General features: G+C 41.6%; 1 protein-coding gene across 1 annotated transcript in view; it reads left to right on the forward strand.

The window, feature by feature from the left end:
* The window catches only part of greb1 (growth regulating estrogen receptor binding 1), a 194,519-nt gene that overhangs the window by 64,226 nt on the left and 115,589 nt on the right, over positions 1-14,704 (forward strand). Inside the window, exons 9-11 of the mRNA XM_060855164.1 lie at positions 768-911; positions 1,852-2,037; positions 8,334-8,684. Of these exons, the coding sequence (XP_060711147.1) occupies positions 768-911; positions 1,852-2,037; positions 8,334-8,684 (681 nt within the window). The remainder of the gene's footprint in view (positions 1-767; positions 912-1,851; positions 2,038-8,333; positions 8,685-14,704) is intronic.

The following is a 14,704-nucleotide window of genomic DNA, read 5'->3' on the forward strand; positions in this document are numbered from 1 at the left end:
GCATTGTGTCCAGTACTGGCCTCTGTATTTTAAGAAGGATGTGAAGCCTGTGGAGAGGGTGCTGAATGAGAGAGATTCTAGGTTGAGGAACATCAGTCACTGGGTGGATTGGAGAAGCTGAGGTTGTTCGACTTCTAGAAGAGAAGATTGAGAGTAGACTTTATAAAAGTGTTCAAAACTTTTAAATATATAGACAAAGTAGATGGAGAGAGCTAGCAAAAGATCGACAGTCCTTCTGTAATGTAACACTTATGATTCTACAACATTTCCCTGAATTGGTTATAATTAGGAAAAGTAATTGTTATGTGAATAGCTGCTCTTGCTGTCAGTCACCAAAATAAATTCTGGCATTTTCAAAATGTATGCTTGCTTGAGCAAAGAACATGATTTGTCCTACCTAGAGAACAGATTGAATGCAAAAGTATTTCTTCAAACTTTTAAGATCACAGTTGCCATTTCTGACACAGCATTGTTCAATTAGGCAAGCTCCTGTTTCACTTGAGATTCTATCGTTTTGCTGTAGAAATTCTCTGATATTCATCACTCCACAAGACTTGCATGTGAGAAATGTCATTGTAGATCAGTCTCCAATTTCTGTACAAGACACGGGGACAATGCCTGGAATACGTCGGGTTGCTCAGTTGCAATTGTGTTACAACATGTAGGTGCATAGCAGTCCTAACTCAATGCAGTAAGGGTTCACATTCCATATTGAACTGACTATCGTTCAATAATGACTTATGAAATTCATTGTCTCCTTTTGCTAGTTGCAGACATTGCGGAATTAGCTTGCATGACTCAATCCAGCCTTTTAGGATCCATTTCTTCTCCACTCCCTACCTCAGAAGAACCTGTCGTTGTACCTGACAATTTACTTAAAATCTGCAGGACCAGACCTGTCATTTTTAAAGGTAATGATCAGAGGTTAGTCCTTTAGCAGTGAGTGCATACTTTGGGTTGGATTTGAGGGGATTGGGCCTGGGGGAGATGGGGAAAGGTAACATTTCTTCACATTGTGTCACTTGGGAGGATAGATTGGGGAGTGCCGAGAACTTTCTAACAGTGATCTTTTCTAGCCCGTTGGCTTCTCCCTCCAAGACTTGCAGCATACAGTCCTGTCCTGACCTTCACATCAATGTTATATTGCGCTGCTCGTAAATTAAGTGGATACCAAGAATCATAGAACCCCACAGTGCAGAAGCAGGCCCTTCAGTCCATCAAGCCCTTATCAACCCTCTGAAGAGCATCCCACCCAGACCCCCATATTTCCCATGGCTAATCCACCTAACCTGCACATCTTTGCACCTTGGGAGGAAGCCCACACCGATACAGGGAGAAGGTGCAGACTCCACACAGACAGTCACCCGAGGGTGGAATCGACCCCAGGTCTCTGGCACTGTGAGGCAGCAATGCTAACCACTGAGCTCCCATGGTGCCTATGCCTGACTACCTTGTCATTGCCTACATTGCTACAGTTAACATTACTGTCACTGCAGTCAGTTATTATTGGGGTTTTCATTTTCAAGATTCTAATTTGCCCTTTCCTGTCTCTAGAGTCATAGAGATGTACAGCATGAAAACAGACCCTTCGGTCCAACTCGTCCATGCTGACCAGATATCCTCGGTTGGGGAGGGATGGGTAAAAGTAAGGGCATAAGAACACCAAGTCAGTAATTCACTCAATGCTACTTTACCAAGTCAAACAGCTGAACGGTTAATTCATTTATGTACTAGAATTGGGACTTGGCAAATAATTGTTTGCAAATAATAAAAATAAACAAATTTTAATTGTGAATGTTGCTAAAGCTGAATGTGAAAAGTGAGGGTAAATGCAACAATTTCATTTTTTAGGCCATGGAAACCTTCCTTACCTCTGTGGTAATTTGAATGATATAGTAGTCAGTCCAATGCTACAGAACTGCTATCGAAACACTCAAACTTTCCCTCGAGCGTATGAACAACATAGTACATCTGTAACTACAGTATTGTCCGTAGAGATGCAAATCCTACTGACAGTTTACTACCTAGCTCAACTTGGTAAGTGTTGATTGGTTGTCTTCTGATTCATAAATTATGAGTTACATTTCTCGAGTCTGCAAATGTTATATATATTTAAATTTCATTATTTTAGCAGTGCTTTTTTTTTAGGCACAATAAAGCTATTACGGACCTCTGGATTCTCTTTCTAAATCTCTTGGTCTCGCCATCTCTTTGCCTCTTCCTCATTCAACTTGTATCTTAAAAACCTGCCTGTTTGAGCAATCACTTAATCATCCGTACAAACACCTCTGTACGTGACTCAGTATTGAAGCCATTGATAACACTGCTGTGAATTACCCTGGGATTTTTTTTAATATAAAAAGGTGACATACAAATGCAAGTTGTTGCTGTTGGAAAAAAAATTCACGAATCCCCCATTTTTCTTCAATATATTTTAGTCAAATTTCATGAATTTCAGACTTTGGAATAGTCTGTCTTAAAATATTTGGAAATGACCACGTCTCTTTCCCTCCAAATAAATTCTTGGAATTAACAATAAAGGGTATGTACATTGTGCATTTAATATGATGAATTTTCTCAAGATGCTTCCCAGACATTGTAAAATTTGATGGGTATTTGAACGTTGCCAGCAGGATTTTGAAGGACCTCAAGTTTATTGAGTGTAGAAGCCCTGCACCAAGCTCTGGGTGAAAAGGTAACTCCTCTGGTATCTGGAATACATCCATTGGATTATTTTACATCCATCCCCCTCATTTATTGGTCTCTTTGTGGACAGAAAGAAGTCTTTCCTATTCATTTTAGGTCATTTCTTTAACTTATAAGCCTTTATTAAATCTCGCCTCCTCCATCCAAATATAACAAAGTCTGAATATTTTTGCATTATTAATATTTTACATTGCAGCAACATCCTTGTGAATCCCCCTAGTGTGATCAGTTTCTTCCTGTGGTGTGGTGGCCTGTACTGTAGGCCCTAATTTAACTGGAAGAGTGTGGTGCTGGAAAAGCACAGCCAATCAAACAGCATCTGAGGACCATCAGGCTTATGCCTGAAGCGTCAATTCTCCTGCTCCTTAAATGCTGCCTGACCAGCTGTGTTCTTCCAGCATCACACTCTTCGGCTCTGATCTCCAGCATTGCAGTCCTCACTTTGTCCTAATCTAATTGTATAAAATACTAAACTGCAGTTTTAGCATCACTTCTCTGTTCTTATACTCTAGGCCTCAGCTCTTACGGGCCACTTTTTGGCAACTTTTATCTGCTTGTCTTGCTACCTGCAACAATCTGTAGATATAGTCTCCAAAGCTCACTCTTCTTCCTTCACAGTAGGCACCCATTTGAGTATAGGAATTGCAAAAGTCTTGCTTAAATTTTATGGGAGCTTGGTTAGACTGCACCTGGAGTGCTGTGTGCACTGTTGGTCTCCTTATCACAGGAAGGATTGAATTCCTACGGGGGGTGTGCAATGATGGTTCACCAGATTTGTTCCTGGGGATGGTGGAATTATCCTGTGAAGAGAGTTAGAGCAAACTGGGTTTGTATTCTCTAGAGTTTCAAAGAATGAGAGGTAATCTCATTGAAACTTACAAAATGGAGAGGGTAGAGGAGAGTAAGATGTTTCCCTGGTTGAGGAGTTCTGAACCAGGGAGTATGAGTAAAAAATAAAGGGATGTCATTTCGGTCTGAAACTAGGGGAAATTCCCTTACTCGGAGAGTGGTGTATCTTTTGAAATTCTCTGCAGTAGAGGGTTGTGGAAGTTCAGTCTCTGAAGATATTTAAAGTAGAGGTTGATCAGTTTTTGATTATCAGTGTTGTAAAAGGTTATGGAGATACTGTGGGTGAAGGGCATTGAACTGAATGGTCTACTCCTGTCTCTATTCAACCCATTGAGTTCACGCTGGCTCACTGTAGAGTAAAGCAGTCTGTTCACTTTCATTGCTGTATCTCTGTAGCTCTGCAGGTTTATTTCCTTCAAGTGCCCACTCAGTTCCTTCAGAAATCAAAGACAGCCTCCATCTTCACCACCTTCGAAAACAGTGAGTTCCAAGATTTCACCGTTCACTACATGAGAAAAGTTCTTCCTCACATTCCACTGTATCTTCTGTCCAGATTCTTAAATTCAAGTATCCTCGACCTTGTAAGCTAATGGGCACTGTTTTTCTTTGTCTACCTGATCTGAACCAGCCATTATCGTGCACATCTCTATCAAGTATCCTCTCGCTTCTTTGCTCTGAGGAGAGCAAGACCCCCCCTTCTCAAACCTAATCTGATAGCTAAAATCTTCCATCCTGGAATTACTGTGGTAAACCTCCACTGCACTATTTCAATCACAACCTTTCTCAATTGTGGTGACTGGAACTGATTATAATACTTCAACTGTGGACCAGCCAGAACTCTACAAAGGCTCAACTTTACTTCCTTTCTTTTGTCCTGACTAATTCTAATTCCGAAGCTCAAGGTCACATGTGCTTTGAAGATGTGTCTTTCCATCTTCACAAACCTCCAGTTAACTCTGAGCTGGCTGCACCATTCTCACATCTCCTGATTGCTTTAGCCAAAACTCATCATCTCAATTTTCACTCTGTTGAATTCCATCACTACTTATCTGCCCACTCTCTTACCCTTTCTATGTTGCATTACTGTGGATTATATGCTAAATCACCAAATTTGGTATAATTGACAATCTTTAAATTTTACTTAGTATTCCAGTACCCTTTATTTATGTCTATGAAGTGGACCTACCAATTGAGCTTGGGGCTACCACTAACTATCGTACTCCAATCTGAAAAACAATTTAATATAACTCAACAAAATGCTGAAAATTTGATATTAAAAAAAACAGAAAGTCCTTGAAATACTCGGGTCTGGCAGCATCTGTAGAGAGAACAACAGCGTTACTGCTTTGCTGACAAATTGGAGGAGAATTTGTTCAATGAGAGAACAAGTTTAGTCAGGCTAAAGAATCATTGAATCCCTGGAGTGTGGAAGCAGGCCATTTGGCCCAACAAGTCCGCACTGACCCTCTGAAGATTAACCGACCCAAACCCATTCCCCTGCTACTTTACATTTCTCCTGACTAATGCACCTAACCTACACATCCCTGAACACTATGGACAATTTAGCATGGCCAATTCATCTGATCTGCACATCTTTGGACTGTGGGAGGAAACTGGAGCACCTGGAGGAAACTCACACAGACACTGGGAGAATGTGCAAACTCCACACAGTCAAACTCAGGTCCTTGGTGCTGTGAGGCAGCAGTGCTAACCACTGAGCCACTGTGAAGTCTCTGGTAGATGGAGACTGATTGGACCTCTGTTTAATGAGGAAGAAAGAGCCCTCAGTTTGTTCTGATGGGTGATGGAATTGTAGAGAGATTCCATTGAGCAGAATATTAACTCTGTGCCTGTATCTCTCCACAGCTGCTGCCAGACAACCTGCATTTTGTTTTCAATTACTTTGACTCCTTAAGCTGACACTGACTCTACTTTTGCATGAACCAGATTTCTCAGAATCCATTTACTGTGTATTCCCTGTCTCTTGCATCCTCTCCCAAATGCAATATGCATCCAGCTTCTCTGGATTGTCACTTTGCTGTCTGACAAGTCCATTGATATCTTTATCTTTAGTCTACATTTTACATCTACATCATTTTACAGTCTACATCTTTACTGTCAACCACATCATCACTTTTCATATCCCCTGCGGCCTTTTTCATTCAGTAGTCTAAATCATCAAAAAAAACACCTCAGAATATCCCAAAGTGCTTTGAGGCCGGTTATGTACCTGTGAAAACTGTTGTAATGCACGAAGGGAGGAAGCCTAAATTTCACACAGCAAAATCCCACAAACAGCTGCACAACAATGATTGGATGGTTTGTTTTGGCAGGGAAAAGCATTGCACAGGACACCGAGAAAGACTTTGCTGTTATTTTCCAAAGCAATGTCACAGGGTCTTCTTTGGCTGGAGAAGAGGCAGCTGGGTCTTTGCTTTCACATGTCAAAATCGCTCCTCTGGCAGTACAGCCCTCCCTCAGTATATTCTACAGTATTGGCTTAGATTTTGTTTTTGGGTTGCTGGAGTAGTATTTGAACACAGGTGACCCATATGAAAGTCTGTCATTTGCAAGCTATGAACTTGTGGGGCTTTACCCCCATCTTTGGTTCTCGTTTTTCAAGCAGAAAAGCATATTAAAGAATAAATCATTAAAAATGAAGTCCAGAAAAATTGAAATTCTGTCAAAATGTGCTTGTGAACTTCTTGAGCTGATTTTATGTTCCATGGTGGTTCTGTTCACTGGGACTGGAGCATTTCAATTGTGCAACTTTATTATCTTACTGACTTATTTTATATCCTAGAGGGCTTCTCCTGTCATGTTAATGACTTGTTGGGCACACAGTATGTTGGCAAGTGGAAAATTATTTCTTAACCTCGAAGGTGTGTCATGAAATTCGGGTGTTTGTTGTTCATATACTGGTTTATCAGTACCGAATCATTCATTGTAAGCCAGTTTTACCTTGTGTAACTTCACATTACTTGTTTTTTCACCTATTATTGTGGGGAATGGGAATATCACTGGGCTAATAATCCAGCATGGGCAAAAGTGAGGACTGCAGATGTTGGAGATCAGAGTCTAGATTAAGGTGGTGCTGGAAAAGATCAGCAGATCAGGCAACATCCGAGGAGCAGGAAAATCGGCATTTCGGGCAAAAACTCTTCATCCTGACGAAGGGCTATTGCCTGAAATGTCAATTTTCCTGCTCCTCAGAAGCTGTCTGACCTGCTGTGCTTTTCCAGCACCACTCTAATCTAATAATCCAGCATCATGCTTCTGGAACCACCTTTAAATCTCACCTTGGCCAGTGGGGCAGTTTAAATCCAATTAATATCAAATTAGCTTGTAAAACAAAATCATAAATTGAAAGCTAGCTTCAAGAGAAGGAACAACCATCTGAATTCACTAATTGCCATTCGGGAAGGAAATCTGCCAGGTCCTGCTGTGGCACAGCGACAGCGTCTCTACTTCTGTGCCAGGAAGCCTGGGTTTGAGTCTGACTTGCTCCACAGGTGTGAAATAACATCTCTGAGCAGGTTGGTTAGGGGGAAATAGTTTAAAAAAAGGAATGATTTGGAGATGCCGGTGTTGGACTGGAGTGTACAAAGTTAAAAATCACACAACACCAGGTTATATTCCAACAGGTTTAATTGGAAGCACACTAGCTTTCGGAGCAACGCTCCTTCATCAGGTGGTAGTGGAGGGCGCAATCCTAACACACAGAATTTATAGCAAAAATTTACAGTGTGATGTAACTGAAATTAAACATTGAAACATTGATTGTTTGTTAAGTCTTTCATCTGTTTGAATACCATGATAGTTTCACTTCTTTCATGTGTAAGTCACAAAACCTTTTTTAAAAAGTTGCATTCTCAGGTTAGCTGTTAACAATGGTGATAGCCAGACAATATGTTGAAGGTGTTAGCCCCCTGTGTTCTCTGTCTATGCCATTATGTTTAGATTGATTCTAATCTAAAAAGTGAGATAACAGAGTTTTACATGAATTCATGCAGTTTTTGAGCTCAGAGTTCTAATGAATGCATGCAGTTTTTGAGCAAAGCACAATGATTACATAGCAGGGTTACAATGCACTTTGCTCAAAAACTGCATGCATTCATTAGAACTCTGAGCTCAAAATGCATGAATTTATGTAAAATTCCGTTATCTCACTTTTTAGATTAGAATCAATCTAAACATCAGGTCATAGACAGAGAACATAGGGGGCTAACACCTACAACATATTGTCTAGCTATCACCAGCTATTAACAGCTAACCCAAGAATGCAACCTTTTTTTAAGAGGGTTTTGTGATTTACACATGAAAGAAGTAAAACTATCACTGTATTCTAACAGATGAAAGGCTTAACAGACAATCAATTTTTCAATGTATAATTTCAGTTACATCACACTGTAAATTTTTGCTATAAATTCTGTGCATTAGGATTGAGCCCTCCACCATCACCTGATGAAGGAGCGACGTTCCGAAAGCTAGTGTGCTTCCAATTAAACCTGTTGGGCTATAACCTGGTGTTGTGTGATGTTTAACCTAGAAAAAGGAAAGCTGCCACTCTTACTTGGTTTGGCCTCTGTCTGATTCCAGATCCACAGTAACGTGCTTCATCCTTATCTGCTCTGAAAGAGGAAATGTGAGAATACGCAAGAGATGCTGACACTCCCAGTGATGTCCCCAGCCCCTGAAGAAGTTTTATTTCCAAATAGTCTTGTGTATTGGTTCTTTGTACTAATGGAAACCTTATGTATTGTTCTCTTGAATCCTAGCCCCAGATCAGGTTCCTTTGATTGAGGACTTGGAACACATATTGGTGAGAGCATGGCAGGAATCGAATCTTACTGAAACCAAACAATACCAACAAGCTGTTTCTCATTCAGTGCCGTACGTGTCCTCATCAATGTTGGCAGTCACCCCAAAGCAACTCACTTGGTTGGCCAAGTTAGCAGCTAGCTCCTGCAAGAATGTCGTCAGGATCCTGGATTCAGCAAGTTCATTGGTGGAAGGTCTCACAGAAACATTTAAGCTCCTCAGTGAGGGAAAATTGTTGGGGAAGAATTTTGTGGTGATTATTTGCATTACTAAGAACCAAAGCACTGAATCGTGTGTGGTGGTAACAGGTCAGTATTTGAGATGCATGTGTGTGCTTATTTATAAACTTGCCTGCAAACTTTGGGCATTCATTGATAACACATACAATATGTGAATATGTCACTGCCTCCAAAAATCGACTTTCGACTTGATTTCTGAACCCCTTCACTCTTACTTGCTGTATGCCACAGCATTGAAACAGTCCTCAGAGTCACAGATAACATCCTGTGTAATTGTACCCATGGTAAACTATCCATCCTGATCCTTTTTGACTGTTTTTGCCTGTATCGACATGTTATCTATGCCACTGTCCTTCAATTCCTCTCTTTGCATGTCCAGCCTCGTAACATTCCTCTTGAGTGGCTCCATTTTTGACCAGCAGTTATTGCCTGAGCATCACCTCAATGGCTTCTCTTAACTCTTGCTCTCCCAGTGCTACTTTTTTTAGAAAAGATTCCCTGCAATGTGGAAACAGGCCCTTTAAGCCAACCAGTCCACACCGACCCTCCAAAGAGTAACCCACTTCCCTCCGACTAATGCACCTAACAAAATGGGCAATTTAGCATAGCCAATTCACCTAATCCACACATCTTTGGACTGCGGGCAGAAACCCACGCAGGCACATGGAGAATGTGCAAACTCCACACAGAGAGTCACCCAAGGCTGGAATTGAACCTGGGACCCTGGTGCTGTGACACAGCAGTGCTAATTACTGAGCCACAGTGCTGCTCCTGAATGATTTCTGGTATTGAGACTGGCTCTAATGCAATGAGGGGTATGTCGGGTTCCAAGAGATCAATTGTGTTAGTGGACTTGCTAGTCCGAGGTACACACTGACGTTTCTGTGGACAGCAGCAAAAAAGCAGAATGGTGTGTTGTTTCCCTGATGCCAGGATCAAGGATGTCTCAGAGAGGGTGCAGAATGTTCTGGGGAGAGGGCCCAGCAGGAGATAATTGTACACGTTGGAACCAATGACATAGGAAGGGAAAAGGTTGAGATTCTGAATGGAGATTACAGAGAGTTAGGCAGGAATTTAAAAAGGAGGTCCTCGAGAGTAGTAATATCTGGATTACTCCCGATGTTATGAGCTAGTGAGGGCAGGAATAGGAGGATAGAGCAGATGAATGCATGGCTGAGGAGCTGGTGAATGGGAGTAGGATTCACAGTTTTGGATCATTGGAATCTCTTTTGGGGTAGAAGTGACCTGTACAAGAAGGACGGATTGCATCTAAATTGGAAGGGGACTAATATACTGGCAGGGAGATTTGCGAGAGCTGCTCGGGAGGATTTAAACTATTAAGGTGGGGGGTGGGGGGTGGGACCCAGGGAGATAGTGAGGAAAGAGATCAATCTGAGACTGATACAGTTGAGAACAGAAGTGAGTCAAACAGTCAGGGCAGGCATGGACAAAGCATATAACAAGGTGGAACTAATAAATTTAAACTGCATTTATTTCAATGCAAGGGACCTAACAGGGAAGACAGATGAACTCAGGGCATGGTTAGGAACATCGGACTGGGATATCATAGCAATTACGATAACATGGCTCAGGGATGGACAGGACAGGCAACTTAATGTTCCAGGATAGAATGACAGAAAGGGAGACAAGAGAGGAGGGGGAGTGGCATTTTTGATAAGAGATAGCATTACAGCTGTGCTGAGGGAGGATATTCCCAGAAACACATCCAGGGAAGTTATTTGGGTGGAACTGAGAAATAAGAAAGGGATAATCACCTTATTGGGATTGAATTATAGATCCCCTAATAGTCAGAGGGAAATTGAGAAACAAACTTGTAAGGAGATCTCAGCTATCTGTAAGAATAATAGGGTGGTAATGGCAAGGGATTCCAACTTTCCAAACGTAGACTGGGACTGCTATAGTGTTAAGGGTTTAGATGGAGAGGAATTTGTTAAGTATGTACAAGAAAATTTTCTGATTCAGTATGTGGATGTATCTACTAGAGAAGGTGCAAAACCTGACCTACTCTTGGGAAATAAGGCAGGGCAGGTGACTGAGGTGTTAGTGGGGGAGCACTTTGGGCCAGCGAACATAATTCCATTAGTTTTAAAATAACGATGGAAAAGGATAGACCAGATCTAAAAGTTGATGTTCTAAATTGGAGAAAGGCAAATTTTGATGGTATTAGGCAAGAACTTTCAAAAGCTGATTGGAGGCAGATGTTCACAGGTAAAGGGACGGCTGGAAAATGGGAAGCCTTCAGAAATGAGATAACAAGAATCCAGAGAAAGTATATTCCTGTCAGGGTGAAAGGAAAGGCTGGTAGGTATAGGGAATGCTGGATGACTAAAGAAACTGAGGAGAAAGTGAGGTCTGCAGATGCTGGAGATCAGAGCTGAAAATGTGTTGCTGGAAAAGCGCAGCAGGTCAGGCAGCATCCAAGGAACAGGAGATTCGATGTTTCGGGCATAAGCCCTTCTTCAGGAATGAGGAAAGTGTGTCCAGCAGGCTAAGATAAAAGGTAGGGAGGAGGGACTTGGGGGAGGGGCGATGGAGAAAGAAGGAAGCATTTGTAAGGCATAGACAGGATAGATCGAGTGAATCCTTAGAACAGTATAAAGGCAGTAAGAGTATACTTAAGAGGGAAATCAGGAGGGCAAAAAGGTGACATGAGATAGCTTTGGCAAATAGAGGTAAGGAGAATCCAAAGGGTTTTTATCAATATATTAAGGACAAAAGGGTAACAAGGGAGAGAACAGGGCCCCTCAAAGATCAGCAATGCGGCCTTTGTGTGGAGCCTCAGAAAATGAGGGAGATACTAAACGAGAATTTGGCATCAGTATTTACTGTGGAAAAGGACATGGAAGATGTAGAATGCAGGGAAATAGATGGTGACATCTTGAAAAATGTCCATATTACAGAAGATTAAGTTCTAGATGTCTTGAAACGCATAAAGGTGGATAAATCCCCAGGACCTGATCAGGTGTAACTTCGAACTCTGTGGGAAGCTAGGGTAATGATTGCTGGGCCTCTTGCTGAGATATTTGTATCATCGATAGTCACAGGTGAGGTGCTGGAAGACTAGAGATTGGCTAACATGGTGCCACTGTTTAAGAAGGGTGGTAAGGACAAGCCAGGGAACTATAGACCAGTGAGCCTGATGTCGGTGGTGGGAAAGTTGTTGGAAGGAATCCTGAGGGACAGGGTGTGCATGTATTTGGAAAAGCAAGGACTGATTAGGGATAGTCAACATGTCTTTGTGCGTGGGAAATTATGTCTCACAAACTTGATTGAGTTTTTTGAAAAAGTAACAAAGAGGATTGATGAGGGCAGAGCAGTAGATGTGATTTATATGGACTTTAGTAAGGCATTCGACAAGGTTCCCCATGGGAGACTGGTGAGCAAGGTTAGATCTCATGGAATGCAGGCAGAACTAGCCATTTGGATACAGAACTGGCTCAAAGGTAGAGGACAGAAGGTGGTGGTGGAGGGTTGTTTTTCAGCCTGGAGGCCTGTGACCAGTGGAGTGCCTCAAGGATCAGTGCTGGGTCCTCTACTTTTCATCATTTATATAAATGATTTGGATGTGAGCATAAGAGGTATGGTTAGTAAGTTTGCAGATGTCACCAAAATTGGAGGTGCGGTGGACAATGAAGAAAGCTACCTCAGATTACAATGGGATCTTTATCAGATAGGCCAATGGGCTGAGAAGTGTCGGATGGAGTTTAATTCAGATCTATGCTAGGTGCTGCATTTTGGGAAAGCAAATCTTAGCAGGACTTATACACTTAATGGTAAGGTCCTAGGGAGTGTTGCTGAGCAAAGAGACCTTGGAGTGCAGGTTCATAGCACCTTGAAAGTGAAGTTGCAGGTCGATAGGATAGTGAAGAAGGCGTTTGGTATGCTTTCCTTTATTGGTCAGAGTATTGAGTAGAGTAGTTGGGAGGTTATGTTGCGGTTGTACAGGACATTGGTTAGGCCACTGTTCGAATATTGTGTGCAATTCTGGTCTCCTTCCTATCGGAAAGATGTTGTGAAACTTGAAAGTGTTCAGAAAAGATTTACAAGGATGTTGCCAGGGTTGGAGGATTTGAGCTATAGGGAGAGGCTGAACAGGCTGGGGCTGTTTTCTCTGGAGCGTCAGAGGCTGAGGGGTGACCTTATAGAGGCTTCCAAAAAGGCAAGAATAGGATAAATAGACAAAATCTTTCCCTGGGGTGGGGGAGTCCAGAACTAGAGGGCACAGGTTTAGGGTGAGAGAGGAAAGATATAAAACAGACCTAAAGGTCAACATTTTTCACACAGAGGGTGGTCGGTGTATGGAATGAGCTGCCAGAGGAAGTGGTGGAGGTTGGTACAGTTGCAACATTTAAAAGGCATTTGGATGGGTATATGAATAGGAAGGGTTTGGAGGGATATGGGCCAGGTACTGGCAGGTGGGACTATATTGGGTTGGGATACTGGTCGGCATGGACAGGTAGGACTAAAGGGTCTGTTTCCGTGCAGTACATCTCTGTGACTCTAATTCTAGTTGTGCTTGTGACTCTTTCTGTGGCTTTGTGTCAGCCTTTTGATTGCTAATGTTTCTTTGAAGACTTACAGTGTAAGTGTGCTATCAAAGTGCAGGGTATTGTTGTTTTAAAGCTGTCTCAGCAGTACAGATTGTCAAAAGTAGCATTTTAGGGAAGTTGTAAATCGGTTCAGTCATGGAGGTCAGAATGCTCTTTATCCCAGAAATGAGTCCAATGTATTTTCTCTGAATTGCTTCTAATACCATGACATTTTTTTTTCAAGTAAGGACAAGAAAGTTGTATACAGTATTCCAAATGTGGTCTCAGCAGAACCCTGTTGTGGTCCAATTTACATATATCTTGGTGTTATCAGTAAATCTAGCTACCACTCATTTGATCCACACATCAAAGCTATAGATGGTAAATATTTGGGGACCAGCCCTGTGGAACTCCACAAGCTACAGTTTACCAACCTAAAAAAGACCATGTAGTCCTACTCTCTGTTTCCTGTTAGGTAACCAATCCTTTATACATGCAAATATGTTGCTCCATAAATCACAAGCTCATATTCTATCCAATGACTTTTCATTTCGCATCCTATAAAATTCCTTTTATCAATTCAGGTATAACACATTCGCAGGTTCCTGTTTATCCATCTGAATTGTTAGTTCCTCAAAAAGCTCACTTTTACTTTCACAACACCACGTGGACTCTACCCAATCAGATGATGATTTTCTAAACATCCTGCTATACTCTGTTCCTTAATGAATTCTAACAGTTACCTGATGTTAGATGTTGGGCTCCTTGGCCTTTAGTTTCCTGCTTTGGGTCTGCATTATTTCTTGAATAATAATACATCATTTGCTATCTTAAAATCCATTGGATCCCTTCTCAAATATAAGCAATTCGTCAAAGATTATATCTAACTCTGCAGCAATTTTTTTTGAGAGCCTTAAGGATGCCTATCATCTGGTTCTGGGGATTTGTCAGGCAAAGTGTAATAGTTTTCATAGCACCTATTCCCTGGTGAGAATTATTGTTTTAAGTTCCTCCTTGTATTTCAACTCCCGATTTTTTATATGTCTGTGGGAAGTCTTCTAAGTTTGGAGACGATGAATTCAAAATAAATGTTCAATGCCTCTGTCATTGCCTGAATTGGCCTAGGGGTACTATTGATGGACTATTACTGCTGAGACTCAGGTAATGTTCTAGCAGATGATGGCATTTGAATAAAATAAAATCTGAATTAAGAGTCTAATCGACACCATGAAATGATTCAGGGAAGGAAACTGCCATCCTCGCCTGCTCTGGTCTACATGTGACTCCAGCTTCACAGCAATTTAGTTTACTCTTAACTGCCCTCTGGGCAATTAGGGATTGGCAATAAATGCTGGCCTGGCTGGTGAAGCCTATATCCCATGAATGAATTTTTAAAATAATTATCATCATTAATTTCTTAGACTCAGTCTCTAGAAAATCAAGACTAGTACTTGTTTGGCAAGGTGACTCGGTGGTTAGCACTGCTGCCTCATCGCGCCAGAATCTAAAGTTAGATTCTAGTCTCAGATGCCTATATGG

This window comes from Hemiscyllium ocellatum, chromosome 3 (assembly GCF_020745735.1).
Source record: "Hemiscyllium ocellatum isolate sHemOce1 chromosome 3, sHemOce1.pat.X.cur, whole genome shotgun sequence".
Classification (NCBI taxonomy): domain Eukaryota; kingdom Metazoa; phylum Chordata; class Chondrichthyes; order Orectolobiformes; family Hemiscylliidae; genus Hemiscyllium; species Hemiscyllium ocellatum.